Raw genomic sequence first — 19,548 nt, 5'->3', positions numbered from 1 at the left:
ACCCTGCAGTATACAAAGTCATTCAAACTAGCTGCACCTTTACCAGCTTTGATAACACTTTCATGATCAATCATTATGAAACATATCATATATATTATTCTGAAATGGACCAATCTGCACAATCACTACTTTTACTGTCGCTACTTTCACTATATTTTGATGATAATACTTTTCTACTTTTACTTGAGGAACATTTTGAATGCAGGACTTTTACTGTAACAGAGTATTCCTACACTCTGGTACTTCTACTTTTACTCAAGTACAAGATCTGTGTACTTCTACTTTTACTAAAGTACAATATCTGAGTACTTTTACTCAAGTACAGGATCTGAGTACTTCTACTTTTACTAAAGTACAATATCTGAGTACTTTTACTCAAGTACAGGATCTGAGTACTTCTACTTTTACTAAAGTACAATATCTGAGTACTTTTACTCAAGTACAATATCTGAGTACTTTTACTCAAGTACAGGATCTGAGTACTTCTACTTTTACTAAAGTACAATATCTGAGTACTTTTACTCAAGTACAGGATCTGAGTACTTCTACTTTACTAAAATACACAATCTGAGTACTTCTACTTTTACTAAAGTACCAGATCTGAGTACTTTCCCCCTCCGCACCTTGCCCTTTTTTACCACTCTCTCTCCACTCACTTTATCCAGGAGCTTTGCTGCTGCTGCTAAACATTGTCAGGTTGTTTGTCTTTTCTCTGCCCTCATTTGTTTTAACCTTCAAGCTGAGTTTGTATAACCGGTGGAACACCTTATGCAATCACAGAGTTGGCGATTGATAAGAACTCGAGAGCTGTTGGTTTCTCCGAGGGGGAAAGCTAACATATATCCTGCTTCTCTCCTGTATTCTGCAGGGGGTTTCTGTACTGGAGCTGCACTTTGATTCTCTGCACACAGCAGCTGAATGTTGTGATGGTGTGGAGGAGATAACCTGTCAGGAGCGACTACAGCTGTCGGAGAGCTCGGATACAACAAGCTGGGTGGGAAACTGCTCCGTGGAAAGCAGCAGCAGTGTTGATTGTGGACATGGTGAGACTGGGAGTGCAGAGAGAGACTTGTGTTTGTCTCTGAGCGCTCCAACGTCAGACACAAGGCCTCAGGAGCATGGCCTCGGGCCCCGGGTGTGTCTCCGTTCAAACACTGGGAGAGATTACTGCCAAACGGAGCAGGAGGGAAGAGGGCAGCCTGTGGTTCCCACCCAGAGTTTGAGCAGTGAAGCAGCAGCAGAAGAGGAAAGCCTCACTGTGGGAATCTGTCTACCACCAACTGAAGGCAGTGATAAACAGGCGGAGGAAACTGATAAAGACGAGGCTGTGATCTGGGAAGGACAGGAGGTCAAGGAGGGAAAGGACAGATCAGAGCAGGAAGCCGAGGAAAGCACAGTTAGAAAGAGGGAGGAGGACACGGAGTCAACAGATCCGATAACGCCCTGTGGAGACGTAAAAACCTCAATCATGGGCCAGTCGCCGTCGTCACAGGGCTCTGAGGTTTCTGACGCCTCTGACTCTGAAATTAAAGAGTGCTGTGAGGAAGGAGGGACTAATGGGGAAGTCTCTTTAGAGCAGGAAGGGTTAACAGAGCTTGTATCCGACCCCAGTCCAACACTGATAGACGGCGCTGATGTAATCAAGGAGCCTCAATCTGCTCTCTCGATAGAAGGCCTCCACGAGGGGGAACCTCCACCAGACATAAACAGCCGGGAACAAAACCAGGAAACAGCTGGTAGGGATTACGCTTCAGAGCAGCAGCAGGCAACAGAAACTGGTTGTCATTCTGGGAGTGTAACGGCCAGCGAAGGAGAGGTCGACGATGAAGCAGAACCTTCTGGATGCAGCGCTGAAAGTTTGTCAATGGACGATCCTGAGGACACCGCTAATTGCGTGGCTCCTGCTAACTCCATGGAGGATATAAGAGCTGATCCATCACCTGATCTCATCCCCAGCTCCAGTGATACACACGCTGATCAAGATCCAGAGATGAGCCATGGCATCTCCAGCGATGACGATGATGGTAGTTTCCGATCAGTGGGAAGCTCCACAACGGATATATTCCACCCGTCTCAGGATAATGCTAGTGTGGCGGATCAGGACGCAGGTCAAAGTAATGTAGAAGATGTTTCCTCAACAGGATTAAAGATGGAGGAGGATTCCAATGATTCAAGAGAAGGTGAAAGCAATGGACCAAGCGTGGTTGAGACGGACACTTTGACATTAACGGACTGCAGCCACACTGAGCCAGAATCACAACTTTTACCCAACTTCGAGACAAAAGAGGCGTTGAATCCTGAGGAAAACGTCGAGGAACTTACTGCAGAACTTTCCAAGTGGATCTATTATTGTCTGAAAGTGCAGACGCTCCGATGACGGTAGATGACGCCGAACCTGAAGAGGCCACAAACTCTGATGCAAAATGCGCAGTCTCTGCATTGGATTCAGAGGACACCAGCAGTGTTTTATTTGAAGCTAGTGCATCTCCTGCAGAAGAAAGCGAAGCAATTAGCTCCCTTGAACATCAGTCAAATGACACCAGTGATGAATCTGCAGCTGGAAAGAGTGGAGACGTGCAATCGGGGCAACCCAAACAGGATAATTCAGAGATGACAGCGGATGAAAGGTCACCTGATGAGAGATTAAGGCACTCAGAGGATCAGATCAATGCGTCTTTATCCAATGGTGTCACTCCGCTGAGCAATGAAGCATCCGGCGGACCTGATGCTGAGAACGAGACGACTGGAAATCCTGAGACTCTCGACTCATTGGACGGAGAACCACAAAGGCCCAGCGGTGCACTTCAAGGTGGGCGAACACTGATTTATTTCAGCACCACTTCAGGTTTATTCTAGTTTCACACACCCACATACATCACAGGGCAATACGTTTGTCAAAGTCTTATTTCTAAACAAATATGCTTAATCAGATCCAGTCCTCCTCTGGTGATTAATGGCAATATCTCTGCAAAGCTTAATGCAATGCATCTTGCCATAATAGCCCTCACAGAGGTTTTTGAGCCACATCCTGTTGTGATATATTGCTGTTGTCAACAAATCTTTGCTTAGGTTGTTTACCTTCTTTGTGCTAATTGTCTTTCTAATGAGGATTTAGCATTTTTGTATTAAATAAGGGGGTATTTAGGGTTTCATCAAAAAAACACAACAAAATGAGACATTAGCACAATCATTTTGCTACTTCAGTTCATGCAAGTACACTGGAGTACTTAGTGTCTTTAGCCATGTATTATTTGAATTATATTGCTGTTGTGAAGACACATTTTCTTAGGATTTGTTTGATTGTTTTGGTGCTTATTGTCTCTCTAATGAAGATACATTATTGAGCATTTTATGGTTAGGGTTCGCCAGAAAAACACAACAAAATGAGACATTAGCACATTCATTCAGCCACTTCAGTTCGTGCATGGACACTGGAATACTCAGTGATAGTTTCATATGAGGAAATAATGAGGCGTTTATACGTTTGGTACCTTAGGACACGTATTATACGGTTTTTGTGAAGAGATGTTTGCTTGGAATTGTTACTGTTTTGGTGGTTATTGTCTTTTTATTGAGGATTTGAGGATGAACATTAAGGATTAGGGTTACTGCAAAACAAAAATGCAACATCACCACAATCATTTTTCCACTTAAGTTCATGCAGGGATACTTAGTGACGTGTTTCATAACAGGAAATAATTAGGCGTTTTATATCTTTGATACCTTAGGCCATGTATAATATGAATTATATTTGCTTGTCTAGGTTTTTTTTTTTTCAGTTTTGGTGCTTATCATCTTTCTAATGAGCATTTAAGGTTAGGGTTACTCAAAAAATCGAACATTACCACAATCATTTTGCCAAATCAGTTCATACTAGGACAACGGATTACTTAGTGACAGGTTTTTATGTATATCTTCAATACCTTAGGCTATGTATTATATAATATGTTGCTGTTATGGAGACATATTTGCTTAGGATTTGTACTGTTTTGATGATAGTAGTCTTTGTAATGAGGATTTAAGGATGAGCATTTAGGGTTAGGGTTAACCAACAAACGTGACGTTAGCACCATCATTTTTCCATTTCAGTTCATAAAAGTACACTGGGATACTTACTGACGTGTTTCATAACATGAAATAATGAGGCGTTTTATATCTTTGTGTTGTATATCATGTGTTATATTAATTATATTGCTGTTTTGTGTATGTTTGCTTAGGGCTTTTTCAGTTTTGGTGCTTTTTGTCTTTCTAATGAGGATTAGAGGGTGAGCATTAAGGGTTAACCAACAAACTTGACATTAGCACCATCATTTTTCCATTTCAGTTCATAAGAGGACAATGGATTACTTAGTGAAATGTTTTGTAACAGAAAATAACAAGGCGTATATCTTCAATACCTTAGGCCATGTATTATGTATTATATAAGGATTAGGGGTTAGGGTTAACCAACAAACGTGACGTTAGCACCATCATTTTTCCATTTCAGTTCATAAAAGGACACTGGGATACTTACTGACGTGTTTCATAACATGAAATAATGAGGCGTTTTATATCTTTTGTACCTTAAGGCCATGACAAAATTTCCCTTTATATCATATGTTCTCTGTTAGTCTTTGCACTCTCTGGCTTCAGCACACTGTATGTCAGCAAACACAGTCACGTTACCACAGCATGTGACCAAGGCTGGAGGCTGGCTTCCCCAAAAACAAACACTCAGGCCAGCTGATGTGAGCGCAGAGCAGGAAGTGAGAGTCTCTCCTCTGTCAGTGAACCTTCAGCACTCCTCTGTTGGCAATTTGCACTCATCAGGAGTAATTGTACTACACCCAAGTCCAATAAAGAGAGGTCAAGGGCAAGGCTGTGCGTCAGAGAGAGAGAGAGAGAGAGAGAGAGAGAGAGAGCTGTCATTGTGAACGAGGGGAGATATTTACAGCCTAGCTTCAGGTAGCATCGTAGATCAGAGACAAGCTTTCTCTTGTGTCAGGGTTAAACAGGGGTGTCACAATAAGATGGATGACGTCAGTGATATTTAAAACATGACATGTTGATAAACTGTAAACAATGCACACATGATAATATTAGGTAACTATGTTACACAGTCATGCTATCAGACTCTCTCACCACTTCCCTACACTTGCATTTGAGTTTAATACAAAGACATAAAATAGACCTACATTAAACAGAAGTGCCTTTATGAAAACAAGCTTTATTCGTAAAGAAACTCTCAACACTCAAGTTTACTGTTAATATGGCAGGATGAACATTAAGTGTTTGTAAAAGTCTTGCAGTTAAGTTGAAGTTAAACTTAGATACAACAAAACCTAATTATATTATAATAGGGGTAGTGGTGGTCTAATGGATAGTGAGGTGGGCTGAAGATCGGTTGCGAGTTCAAATCCCGCCTGGAACTCCACCATTAGTGTGCCCTTGAGTAAGGCACTTAGCCCTTAGTTACTCCAGGGGGAATGTCCCTGTAATTGGTCATTGTAAGTCGCTTTGGATAAAAGCGTCAGCTAAATGTAATGTAATGTAATAAAAACATTCCTTAGAAATGATCAACTTTTGAATTGCCACTATCCCAACATCCCAAAAAATGATCAATAAACTAGAATGGCATTTAAGAGGTGCAGACCTTCACCAAGACCAGTGATGCATTCAAGTGCTCCTCAAATGGTCCTTTTTCCCCAGAGTTGGGAAGTTCTTCTCCAGCAGTGATGCATTCAAGAGCTTTTGGTCTTAATTTGGAAATAACACAGATACTACAAATTAGATGTGTTTAATTGTTCAGAGTATGTAATCATGACATTGCTATTGTAACTGTGTCTGACATCAGGGGGCGTTATTGTGAATTTTCCCAATCAGGAACACATTTTTTCAGATTATCCAGACATCATTTGATTGGCTTATTTTACAAAAGTGAAAAAATAATTAGTTTATCCGCCCCGTGATTCAGATCTGCTTCAAAATGGAATGGGTTCTTTCTTGACCCATGCCACATCCTTCCACCAAGTTCCATGTAAATAGAGTCAGTAGGTTTTACGTAATCATCGAACAGACTTATCAATTAATACACAAACCGAGCTAAAAATATTTCCAAAGATAGGTCACAAAGATGCATTTGGACAGACTTTTGTCAATAATTATTGTGAAGGAAACATTTTGTGACCGCTATAGTGTGTGTAAATGGGGATGAGATATTATAAATGAAAATTAAGTAACATGTTTAAATATTGAACCATTTCTAAGTCAAGTCGGAAATAAAGGTTTGAATATTCAATCTGGATTCTGGTAGATGCTTAAAAACCCAAGAATATCTCCTTTTTTTCGAGGCATTTCTGAGATTTGTTTACTTCCTCTACATTTATCAAGTCATATTCACTTAAAACAGGCTTTCTAGATACCCTCTTTAATCCATCAGAGGTAATTATACAGCACCATCAATGGGCCATTCAGATTCTGTGTTTATAATTAAAGAATGATGAATTAATTTACATGCAAATGGTTATACAGTAGCTCCTATGGGAACTGTTTCTTTTAAGGGCGTTTTAGTACAGACACAAGCTGCTCCAGTCAAACTTGATGATTCCTACATTTGGGGCATTTGTTCTGGACTGATTGCATTGTGTTGTGTGCATTTCTCCAGAGGGGGAAGTCATCGTGTCTGAAGAAGCTGTTGTTGCTGCAGGAGAGGAAGATGATGTTCGCTCAGAGGAAGCACACAGCTCCACGGTAAGCCTCTGTTTGTCTTCTGATATCAAACTGTGCTCTGTAGGTTTGATTAACAGGAGGGTTCGATGAGTCACTGTTTGCTAAAGTATTTGAAACGCCCAAAATAACCTTTAGCCCAGAGAGGTGGTGACCAAACGGACAAGTAAACTCTGGTTTATTACATGAGCTGAGGTATAATGTGACGGGAAGTTGATTTGACATTTTCCTCCTCATTTTGTCTCGTCAAACACGGCTCACTCTTTCAGAATCAAAATTAGTTTATTTGTCCCACAATGGGTTAATCTACACTATTACTACAGCAGAAGTAGTGCAGATAAAGTGAAGACAATAGACAAAATAAAAATAACTAAGTAAGGCAAGGCACGTTTCTTTATAGTACTTTAAGTGCTTTACAAAAATAAAAGACATTAAGAAAATAGTGCATTTGAAACACCTTATAAAATGGCATTTAAAAGCAGTTATTAAAAAGCAAAGAAACATACAAAATACAAGACTATTAATATTTGGCCTTTAAACCATTTGTGTTTTCAATTCCCAGAATTAGGATATTTAAACCTGCTTTTAGATTTTCCGGCATTCATCAAAATGACAGTGCAGATATGATTAGTTCAATTAAAAGCAGCGACACGAATAAATGTCTTCAGCCTGGATTATGAAGTATGCACACGTTATTAATAATACCAAAAAACACTACTGTAAGTACACAAATAAATAGCAGATAAGTACACCATGGTCCAAAATGGAGCAGTATATTTGTTTTAAAGTTGCATCACTTGCTGCTGCATTGCATTGCCATGAATGGGATTGTGTGTTTTATTTATTTAGGAACCACAACAAAAACATGAGTGCACGAATGATAGCAAGATTTATTCTGTCCTGCATCCAAGAAACATTTTAAATGCAGGACTTTTACTGTAACAGAGTATTCCTACACTTTGATACTTCTACTTTTACTCAAGTACAAAATCTGAGTACTTGTACTTTTACTCAAGTACAAGACCTGAGTACTTCTGCTTTTACTCAAGTACAAGATCTGAGTACTTCTACTTTTACTCAAGTACAAGACCTGAGTACTTCTACTTTTACTCATGTACAATACCTGAATACTTCTACTTTTTAAGTACAATATCTGAGTACTGCTGCCTCCTCTGGAGTGTTTTTCTTCAGTGAATGTCCTCGCTGTGTCTCATGACGTTCAGACGAGGCTCAGCAGTGAATTGTTGCTGACGGACAGATTCCTCTCAGGATTATTCCTGTTCTGCGGTCGGGCTTCAGGCTTGTTTTGAGCTCCAGATGTTGGCCTGATGTTTCTGCAGGAGGTCGCCAGCAGAGGGCGCTGCAGCCTCAGAGCTTTCCCTCTTTTAATGACCTGCCATCTGATCCTGCTGAGGTCGCCTGGAACTCCTCTGATAAACAGGCAATTTAGACATTTAGAGTAATAATGCTGGTGTTAAACTGTAGTGAGGAATGTCAAAGTAAAGACAAAGTGGAGATCCTCAGAGCTTATTATAAGTATTTTAGTATATAAGTGCTTAGTTAGTATATGAGTGCTTAGTTAGTATATAAGTGCTTAGTTAGTATATAAGTGCTTTGTTAGTATATAAGTGCTTAGTTAGTATATGAGTGCTTAGTTAGTATATAAGTGCTTAGTTAGTATATAAGTGCTTTGTTAGTATATAAGTGCTTAGTTAGTATATGAGTGCTTAGTTAGTATATAAGTGCTTAGTTAGTAATTGTATTGCTCGAAGTGGAGTCGAAAGAGATGAGTTTTCAGTCTGCGCCGGAAGATGTGGAAGCTTTCTGCTGTCCTGATGTCAATGGAGAGCTCATTCCACCATTTTGGAGCCAGGATAGCAAACCCACGTGCTTTTGCTGATGGGAACTTGGGTCCTCCTCGCAGTGCGGGTGCAGCGAGCTGTTTGGCTGATGCAGAGCGGAGTGCACGTGCTGGGGTGTATGGTTTAACCATGTCCTGGATGTAGGAAGGGCCAGAACCATTCACAGCATGTTACGCAAGTACCAGTGTCTTGAAGTGGATTCTAGCAGTTACTGGAAGCCAGTGAAGGGAGCGGAGGAGCGGGGTGGTGTGCGAGAATTTAGGAAGGTTGAAGACCAGACGAGCCGCTGCATTCTGGATGAGCTGCAGAGGTCGGATGGCACATGCAGGTAGACCAGCCAGGAGGGAGTTGCAGTAGTCTAGGCGTGAGATGACGAGAGCCTGGACCAGAAGCTGCGTGGCTTTCTGGGTCAGGAGGGGACGTATCCTCCTGATGTTGTAAAGCGTGTATCTGCAGCAGCGGGTTGTAGCAGCGATGTTTGCAGTGAAGGACAGTTTGTTATCTAGGGTCACACCCAGATTCCTTGCAGTCTGAGTCGGGGAAACAACAGAGGGGCCGATGTTGATTGTTAGGTCACACACACAATTGATTGTGTGTGTGTGTGTGTGTGTGATCCGAGCGAGTTTGTGTACAGAGAGAAGAGGAGGGGACCGAGGACAGAGCCCTGAGGGACCCCTGTAGATAATTGACAAGGGTCGGACTCGGACCCTCTCCAAGTTACCCTGTAGGTGCGGTCTTTGAGGTAGGAGGTGAGGAGGGAAAGTGCAGAGCCTGAAACAAACACCTATTTTCTTTCCCTCTGACACATACCGTAAATACCTCGTCCTCCAGCAGGGGGGGTTGATTATCAACTGCATCAATTCTGGTGTTTGATATTCATTAAGTGACGTAATAATGCCCCACTGTCATCTGTCTCACTGTAACTAAGTCACACTTTGACTGGCTGATTTCATAAATAAATTGATTTTGTTTTCATTGTAAGAAAGCACATCTTTACAGCGCAAACACAATACAAAACAGTAAAAACTATAATTCATTAAATAGCAATCAACATATCAGGACAAATATAAAGGAAGAAGAAAATGATGAATGCACTTCAATTAAGAGGATAGTTATTCAGATAATGAAGGCATCTTTATTCTCACACATGCATTATGTTAGATTAAAGTGGACCTATCATGCTATATTTTAATAATATAGTGTAGGACCATACCTATATAAGGCATATTTATACTTTTTTTTTTTTCAAAATACCAAACAGATCATGCATTTTAGCCATGCCTCATTTTACTCAATTTGACATTTTTTAGATCTGTTTTAGCAAGGGCTGATTCAGTGAGAACAGCACCATCTAGAGGCCTGGCATATGTACTACAGCGTCTACAGCGCTTTCGAACGGCAATGGCCGTGGCTGTCTCCTCCTGATTGGTGGAGTTGGCCCAATAGCCGTAGCGCCACTGTCCTGACGTCAGGACAGTGTTCAAATCTGGATCAGTTTTTATCAGATCCGTTGCAGCCCCTTTTTTAGAGATTTGGGTATGGAGGAAAATAGAGAGGGTTGTGTTTTCTGACACTTGGTGAGTTCCCTGGAACACCGGGGACACATATTCATGTAGAAAAGACGTACAAAAGTGCATTTTGCATGATAGGTCCCCTTTAAATGATATGAAATAGAGCTTTTATCCAAAGCAATAAGTGCAATAAACCCTAAAGACACAAACTCAGATTCTGCATTTTTTTTTGACACGGCTGATTTTGTCCCTATTACTAAAAAAAAAAAAAAAAATTGTAAAACTGGATTTGAAAAAAAGCTTGCAACAAGAAATGTGAACTGAAACATTAAAACACTTTGAGAAATGTTTATTTGCACATTAGGAAAACATAAGATGTAATGTGAATACAGAATAACTGAACGTACATTGTTATCAACTAAATAACACTTTGCTCGGTCATTATAAAATGCCCACAAATCCTGCCTGTACTGATCAGCAACTTTAAACGTTTCTTATAGTCTCCTGCTTTTCTAGTTATTATCTACTCCCAGTGACGCCGATGCGAATCAGCCAAACCATTGCACGTGCTGGGGCATTAGTCATTATGTTCATGCATCGTCGCACCTAACTGGAGCTCATTAGTAATATGTCCTGTCGTAAACCTTAACGATGTTTCCCAAAGATATGGCTGCTTTTTGTTTTATTTAGTGCAGGAAAAGGATAAAATATTGACAAGACGGTATGACTAGATGGCAAACTTATGTAATGTAAAAGAAACAAATTCAAAAGAAAAACATATTTGATGGGAGAAGAGAGCGAGAGAGTGCAAAGGCATGAGTCAGGAGAGAAATTCAGAGGCACCAAAGTGAAGTGAAAAAAAGAGTGAACCAAAAAAGAGTGAACCAAAAAAGGAAAATATATATTCATTTTACAAATTAAATATAAAAAATATGTCATAAAATACATAATAAAAAAAAATATATAACAACATTGATAAAGGGGCGGCAGTGGCTCAGTCTGTAGGGACTTGGTCTTGGAACCGAAGGGTCGCCGGTTCACGTCCCGATTGGACCAAAAAAAGATGGAGTGAGCTGGTAGCTGGAGAGGTGCCAGTTCACCTCCAAAGCCACTGCCGAGGTGCCCTTGAGCAAGGCACCTAACCTCGAAACTGCTCCCTTGGCGCCGGGTACCTGGCAGCCTCTCTGCTCTGCCACCTCTCCTATCTGCATGTGGTTGTGTGTGTGTGCATGTATATCCTCTGTGTGTGCATGTATATCCTCCCCTGTGTGTGTAATGTGTGTAAACACAACAGAGTCGGGAAAGAAATTTCCCTGTAAGGGATTAATAAAGTGTATCTTCTTCTTCTTCTTAAATTACTAAATAAAAAATATATAATTAAAATACAACTATTTTGACAGGATAACAAAGAGAGAGAGGGAGAGGGAGAGCATGTGTAAGGAGAGAAGTTAAGAGGCAACAGAGGGAAAGAAAGAAAGAGGGGGGAGGGACGAGGAGAAGGAGGGAGGGTAGAGGAGAAGGGGAGGGAAGAGGATAAGGAGGGAGGGAAGAGGAGAAGGAAAGAGGAAAGGGGGAGGGAAGAGGAGAAGGGGGAGGGAAGAGGAGGGAGCAGCGCTGAGGTCTTCAGACTCCAGATGTGAAGCTTAGCATTCAGCCTCGGCTCCTCAACAGTTCCTGCTGGATTTTCTGCTCTTTACCAAAATCTGCTGTGGATATATAACAGGCACGATGTACGAGAGACACAAGCGGAGGTACAGCCTGCGAGCCAAGGGAGAGAGAACTGTAGACGTGGTTCTGCTGAAGGTAGGAGACCTAAACTCACTTTGGAGGAGGGAGAACAGTTAATAACAGTCATTGAAGAGAGGCTTCGGAAAACACACAATTGCCTCAAACTGAGAAATAAGATGGAAGCAGGATTGAAATCGTAAACTAAGCCATAAAGAGAAGGTCATAGATAATAACAACTTGAAATGAAGTCCATTACAGAGTTTTATGAAGTGATTTAGCAGACAGATTGTGTCTGATCACACTTATTCCTCTAAGCTGCCTAGAAGTCATTTTCTGAAGTTAATCACAACCGTCCCAAAGTGCTTCAACATGTTTCTCTGAAACCTGTGGATGTTGTGACGGGTCGAGCTGTGTTGCACCCTGGGAGATGATTACATGGTGTGTTGATGGTGGTCTGCAGACACAAAGTGCTGATTATCTCGGGGTGGAGTGTGGTTTCTGACATGCTGCATGTTTCCATCTCTGAGGAATAACTGTGTGAAACTTAACGAGGCTCGGACACTTTGGGGCCTTTTTTCCGGGACCCTTTGCTCAGGATTTGCAGGACTATAAGTGAAAAACTAAAACGCTAAAACAGAGTATTTAGTCCCGTGATGTTCTTGCACAGTTGGGACATTTCTCTCTTTGTCTCAGAGGTGCTGTGACTGTAGAGTAAAGGTGAACTAGGTTTTCTTTCAAATGTCGAAACTGGGTTTTTACAGCACCCAAAAGTGCTATTTAAAGCCTAAATATATGTGACCTTTCATACCATTTGAACACCTTCTGGGAGTGTCCTTAAGGACCACAGTTTGTCCCGTTAGTTGTTGGTAAATGTGTTTTTAATGGGCGGTAATGGACCCGCTCCAAATGCGCTTTTGCAGGTAATTAAGTTCATTATGGGATCAGATGTTTATGAGTACAGATGCTTCTGGAAAATATCTATAGACGCAGAACCCATTCAGTTGGTAGGTGTTGGTAGGTGTTGGTAGGTGTTGGTAGGTGTTGGTAGGTGTTGGTACAGTAGGTGTTGCATATCTGATTTCAAACTGGTTTTATAGCTATAGTTCCTTTGTGTCGCTCAATCTCCAGCCTCCACTCATCCAGACATGATACTATGATACTGTTTTGTTTACATGCTGCTGTAGCACAACAATGTTACCAATTTAGGATCAATAAAGTACATCTAAAGGTATAGAGTAAAGCTATATCTAATTTAATCCAGCAGCAAGACTTTGATGATGAAATAGTCAGCCTGTTTGTTCCAAAATAGTCAATACATTGTACAAATATTTCAGTCTATATCCTGAAAAAAGTCAGATATTCATGCTCCCTCAGGATGAATCATGATACTTTGCAATAATAAGTCATGCTATTTTTAGCATTTGGCGTCTTGTGAGTCTTGTTTTGATTGTTGCATCACAGGGAAGTCACGTGACCCTCACACACACTTGTGATTCTCTGTGTGTGTGTGTCACAGTGTTTGAATGTCTGTGAACACACACTCTGTCACCGTCAAAGCATCCCAACCATGTGAGATGCAGACATGAACATTTTAAAGGTGTTTGGTTGAAATCAAACTAAAGGCTGAGTCTGGAGATGGTTGTAGTCCAAATAAAGATGCTGAAAGTGGGGGGGGGTGCAAAGTGTGAAAGGGTGTAACCCCCCTTTCCCTGCAAATATATGATTTGATTTTGTATTGTGGCTGGAGAGATGGTCTTCAGTTTAGTTGTTCCTTATCAGAAGCGTAGCGTAGCCTGTTTTGCGCAGATTCTTGATGCAAATTTGTGATGAATAAATTAGCTTTACTTCACGTGACTTGATATAAAGAGGGGGAAAACTGGACTAGAATCTGGACAAAACGAGCGAGGGTCAAAAGTCAGAGAGTAGTGTTTCCTGTGCAGATTGTATAGCCCCTTGATGCAAATGTGTGATATTTAGGTGTATAAACACAATGTGCTTTACTTGATATCTTAAACAGAGCTGATGACTCAAAACGGTACTATGTTCTTTGAATTAATGAGTCTTAAAGAGGACACATTATGTTCATTTTTAGGTTGATATCAGTATGTAGTGTCTCTACTTTAAAGAGTCCTCTCCTGCTGATGTCCAGGTGTATATCAGTGTGTAGTGTCTCTACTTTAAAGAGTCCTCTCCTGCTGATGTCCAGGTGTATATCAGTGTGTAGTGTCTCTACTTTAAAGAGTCCTCTCCTGCTGATGTTCAGGTGTATATCAGTGTGTAGTGTCTCTACTTTAAAGAGTCCTCTCCTGCTGATGTTCAGGTGTATATCAGTGTGTAGTGTCTCTACTTTAAAGAGTCCTCTCCTGCTGATGTTCAGGTGTATATCAGTATGTAGTGTCTCTACTTTAAAGAGTCCTCTCCTGCTGATGTTCAGGTGTATATCAGTATGTAGTGTCTCTACTTTAAAGAGTCCTCTCCTGCTGATGTTCAGGTGTATATCAGTATGTAGTGTCTCTACTTTAAAGAGTCCTCTCCTGCTGATGTTCAGGTGTATATCAGTATGTAGTGTCTCTACTTTAAATAGTCCTCTCCTGCTGATGTTCAGGTGTATATCAGTATGTAGTGTCTCTACTTTAAAGAGTCCTCTCCTGCTGATGTTCAGGTGTATATCAGTATGTAGTGTCTCTACTTAAAGAGTCCTCTCCTGCTGATGTTCAGGTGTATATCAGTATGTGGTGTCTCTACTATAAGAGTCCTCTCCAGCTGATGTTCAGGTGTATATCAGTATGTAGTGTCTCTACTTTAAAGAGTCCTCTCCTGCTGATGTTCAGGTGTATATCAGTATGTAGTGTCTCTACTTTAAAGAGTCCTCTCCTGCTGATGTTCAGGTGTATATCAGTATGTAGTGTCTCTACTTTAAAGAGTCCTCTCCTGCTGATGTTCAGGTGTATATCAGTATGTAGTGTCTCTACTTTAAAGAGTCCTCTCCAGCTGATGTTCAGGTGTATATCAGTATGTAGTGTCTCTACTTTAAAGAGTCCTCTCCTGCTGATGTTCAGGTGTATATCAGTATGTAGTGTCTCTACTTTAAGAGTCCTCTCCTGCTGATGTTCAGGTGTATATCAGTATGTAGTGTCTCTACTTTAAAGAGTCCTCTCCTGCTGATGTTCAGGTGTATATCAGTATGTAGTGTCTCTACTTTAAAGAGTCCTCTCCTGCTGATGTTCAGGTGTATATCAGTATGTAGTGTCTCTACTTTAAAGAGTCCTCTCCTGCTGATGTTCAGGTGTATATCAGTATGTAGTGTCTCTACTTTAAAGAGTCCTCTCCTGCTGATGTTCAGGTGTATATATGTATTGCAATTGTTCTTGGTAAAATGATGCAAAACTTGGTTAGGATTCAGTCCATAGTATTTGCTTATAATTAAAATCAACTGTATAACCAACAATATCTTCTTATATCTGCTCACCTTTGCAATATATGATGAAGTTGTAGTGATAGCTTTCCTTTCAATATACTGTCTAACATATACAGTGATGGAACAAATGACTGATACTTTATTTTCTCTAATCCACAATCTAAACAACCACTGACTGGAAGCTCGGTTTTATTTGTAATGCACAATCTAAATGATGACCTCACCCTGTAGATATTCAACGTGTCCTACAGCAGTGGGAGGTATGAATGAAGTGGATTGCTCTGGTGAATGTAACACCTCTCTTTGCTCCATTGTCACTTTCTAAACTTGCTCCTGATGTCAGCTCTTCTTTTCACCGAGGGGTGAAATAGTGTGTGTGTGAGAGAGAGAGAGGAAGAGGGAAAGTGAGGGAGATATGACGGTGTGGGAAAAAGGCCTCGGATGGAAACGGGCATCCGGCCAAAATGACTTCATTCCAAGCAGCGTTTCACATCAAAACACAGCGTCAGTGCTCTAAGAGGCATAGCTGTAAAGTAACTAAGGACATTTACTCAAGTACTGTACTTAAGTAATTTTGAGGTCCATATTATACTACTGTGTACTTTTCCTCCACTACTTGTATTTAATACCTTTAGTTACTTCACAGATCTGGATGAATGATGTGAAATATAACCAAGTGTTAAATCAGACTTTAGTTCCACCTGGAGTAAATTCACAAGCTACCCTGCAGTATACAAAGTCATTCAAACTAGCTGCACCTTTACCAGCTTTGAGAACACTTTAATGATCAATCATTATAAAACATATCATATATATTATTCTGAAATGGACCAATCTGCACAATCACTACTTTTACTGTCGCTACTTTAACTATATTTTGATGATAATACTTTTCTACTTTTACTTGAGGAACATTTTGAATGCAGGACTTTTACTGAAACAGAGTATTCCTACACTCTGGTACTTCTACTTTTACTCAAGTACAAGATCTGAGTACTTCTACTTTTACTCAAGTACAAGATCTGAGTACTTCTACTTTTACTCAAGTACAAGATCTGAGTACTACTACTTTTACTCAAGTACAAGATCTGAGTACTTCTACTTTTACTCAAGTACAAGATCTGAGTACTACTACTTTTACTCAAGTACAAGATCTGAGTACTTCTACTTTTACTCAAGTACAAGATCTGAGTACTTCTACTTTTACTCAAGTACAAGATCTGAGTACTTCTACTTTTACTCAAGTACAAGATCTGAGTACTACTACTTTTACTCAAGTACAAGATCTGAGTACTTCTACTTATAAGTATAGAGTAACTGTGAGTTCATACATGGCTGGAAACAGTCCTTCAGGCATCCTCTAATGCAGCGAGACCTCTTTCTCTCAGCGCTCCAAGTCCACACACACACACACACACACACACACACACACACACACACACACACACACACACACACACACACACACACACACACACACACACCAGGCCGCCTTTTATTTTTAAACCAGATGTGTTTTTACTGGGTACAGTTTGGATTCCCCCGGCGCTTCAAATATGCAGCGGCTGCTCAGACTCTGGTATTCAGTCGATGCCTCATTTTAAACCAACGTATGTGAAATAAAATATATACTTACTGCCTGACTTCAAGTAATGCATCTTGAAATACTTTAAAGGAACTTTAATTGGCAAACTGTGGACCTATATATTAGAAATAAGAAGTCAAATCAAGGGACTGAGATGGACCTTAGTATATGACATAAAAAGAACGTGGTTGAACTCATTAAAATATGTCAAATGAAGATGAGATACAGTGGCATTAGATTGTATCCGACCACTACATGTTGTCCTTTAAGGCCAATTTGTTTTCTTTTCATGGATTGTGCACACATTATCACAGAGGCCAATATGTATTAAGATTTCTGGCTACGTGATTGGTGCAATGCAACATTTCCCCTTTATCGGTTTTAAGGAAATCGACACATTTATTTTTCCTGAAAGATTTGAGGATGTTTGGCCCATTAAAAAACAAGAGTAAAATTACTTCTGTGTCCCAATTTCTGTAACTGCCATGTCTGAACTGAATGAGAAGTTTGGATATGGACAAGTTTCTCTCTTCTCCAAAAGGAAACGCATGAGTTAATGTGTAATTGATGGCAGGTATACTTCCACATAATTATGCCCCACCCTAGGAGAAGTATCTACTTCATGTCCCGTCATTCAGTTCTTTCTACAATCAGTGCCAACACACACAGAGGCAGCTCTGGCGTGTAAACAGTTCATTAAGTCTCTCAGAGCTGCTGTTTCCTTCCCTTAAATCTGCATTTCATTCACAATCTTTGTCGAGTTCTGCTGTCACTGCCGTCAGGTCGAGACTTTTGGTAATTTGTTGCAATCAATTCACTTCTAAACAGAACCTTTGCATACATTTGTGTGTGTTTGCGTATGTGTGTGTGTGTGTGTTTTGTGTGTGTGTGTGTTCAGTCGCCCTCTGTGACCGGCTAATCTTTCTTCGTCAGCGTATTTGTTCTCTCTCAGTGGGCTGTGTTTGATATCTGAACACAGCTGTGAGAAAAGAAAAATCCCTGTGTGTGTACTCTCCTCGCATGCATGTGTGTGTGTGTGTGTGGGGGGGGGGGGAAATCAGCTGTGTGCCCGTGAGACTTGAAGAGTACGGCAAAGAGTTGCACAAGTGTTTGGAATAATGTGTCTGCTGATTGAGCGGTACAGTATGTAGACGATGCCACGCGGTATGTTAGCGACTGTCACTGTGTGCAGGAATGCAAACGCGTATAGTCATAGAGCACACACACACACACCACACACACACACACACACACACACACACACACACACACACACACACACACACACACACACACACACACACACACACACACACACACACACACACACACACACACACACACACACACACACACACACACACACACACACACACAGAGCGCAGTCTTTCTAGGTCTCAGCAGGCCTGTTGTAGTGTGCTCTGGGACATTTGAGGGTTAGTTGTTTAGAAACCCCCAAAGCATTCTGGGAGGATCGACCTTGGTGGTTGGTTTAAACTCACTTTACTTCCTCCAATGCCTTCTCTTTCTTTTAAATCACAAGTCCTTTACACCGAGTGGAGATTCAGTGCAGAAAGTGACTAGCAAGCACGCGTCTCCAGATGTAGATGATGTTGTTGTACATTTACATAAAAAGGAAAAGTGTCTTTGACATATAGGCTTCCTTTTCTTCTCCGTCCTTCTTTTATTGTTGTTGTTCTTCTTCTTCCCCGTCTTCTTCTTCAGTGTCAGCGTTGTGTAACTGAAAGTAAAGAGTAGACGTGGTCGGCCATTGTGGAACAACGTCTTTCGTTTGTTCCTCTTTCAGATTGAAACCTGTCTGTGCTGTCTGGAGGTTTCCTTTGTACGAGCCAAGTTTAAAGGGCCACACTAAAGCTGGTTGATCTGAGCCGGGCTTAACCTGGGTTAACTGGGGTTAGGAGTTAAATGGGGAGAATTAGGGAGGGCAGGAAACAGTAGGAAGAAAGGAAGGAACAATCCATTGAAGGCGGACAAACCTTAACGAGGCCTGATTATACTTTAAGGTGTTTTCCCTGTAGTGTGTTGGACTCCTTTGTTTACTTCCTGACATCACTGAACACTCACACTTCTATTGGCTAGCGCTCCAACACATTGCACGTGATAGGCTAAGGGGCGGGACATCTCTAAGCTGGTTGAACAATCACAACAGAGCCGGCCAGCTAACCAATCAGAGCAGACTGGGCTCTGGTTTCAGACAGAGGGTGAAAAGAGGTGCTGCAGCACAGTATGAGAAAAATAAAGAGCTTTTTGAACATTAAAGCATGCAGACATGTCACAGGAGAGACACTACATACTGATATACACCTGAACATCAGCAGGAGAGGACTCTTTAAAGTAGAGACACTACATACTGATATACACCTGAACATCAGCAGGAGAGGACTCTTTAAAGTAGAGACACGACATACTGATATACACCTGAACATCAGCAGGAGAGGACTCTTTAAAGTAGATACACTACATACTGATATACACCTGAACATCAGCAGGAGAGGACTCTTTAAAGTAGAGACACTACATACTGATATACACCTGAACATCAGCAGGAGAGGACTCTTTAAAGTAGAGACACGACATACTGATATACACCTGAACATCAGCAGGAGAGGACTCTTTAAAGTAGATACACTACATACTGATATACACCTCAACATCAGCAGGAGAGGACTCTTTAAAGTAGATACACTACATACTGATATACACCTGAACATCAGCAGG

General features: G+C 41.0%; 1 protein-coding gene across 1 annotated transcript in view; it reads left to right on the top strand.

Moving 5' to 3' along the window:
* The window catches only part of LOC117496991 (A-kinase anchor protein 13), a 135,476-nt gene that overhangs the window by 40,676 nt on the left and 75,252 nt on the right, over window positions 1-19,548 (top strand). Inside the window, 3 exon segments of the mRNA XM_034148872.1 lie at window positions 869-2,336; window positions 2,339-2,809; window positions 6,644-6,729. Coding sequence (XP_034004763.1) covers window positions 869-2,336; window positions 2,339-2,809; window positions 6,644-6,729 — 2,025 coding nt within the window.

Source organism: Trematomus bernacchii, unplaced genomic scaffold (assembly GCF_902827165.1).
Source record: "Trematomus bernacchii unplaced genomic scaffold, fTreBer1.1, whole genome shotgun sequence".
Classification (NCBI taxonomy): Eukaryota; Metazoa; Chordata; class Actinopteri; order Perciformes; family Nototheniidae; genus Trematomus; species Trematomus bernacchii.
The sequence above is the reverse complement of the archived record's forward strand: the minus strand, read 5'-3'. Positions and strand labels throughout refer to the sequence as shown.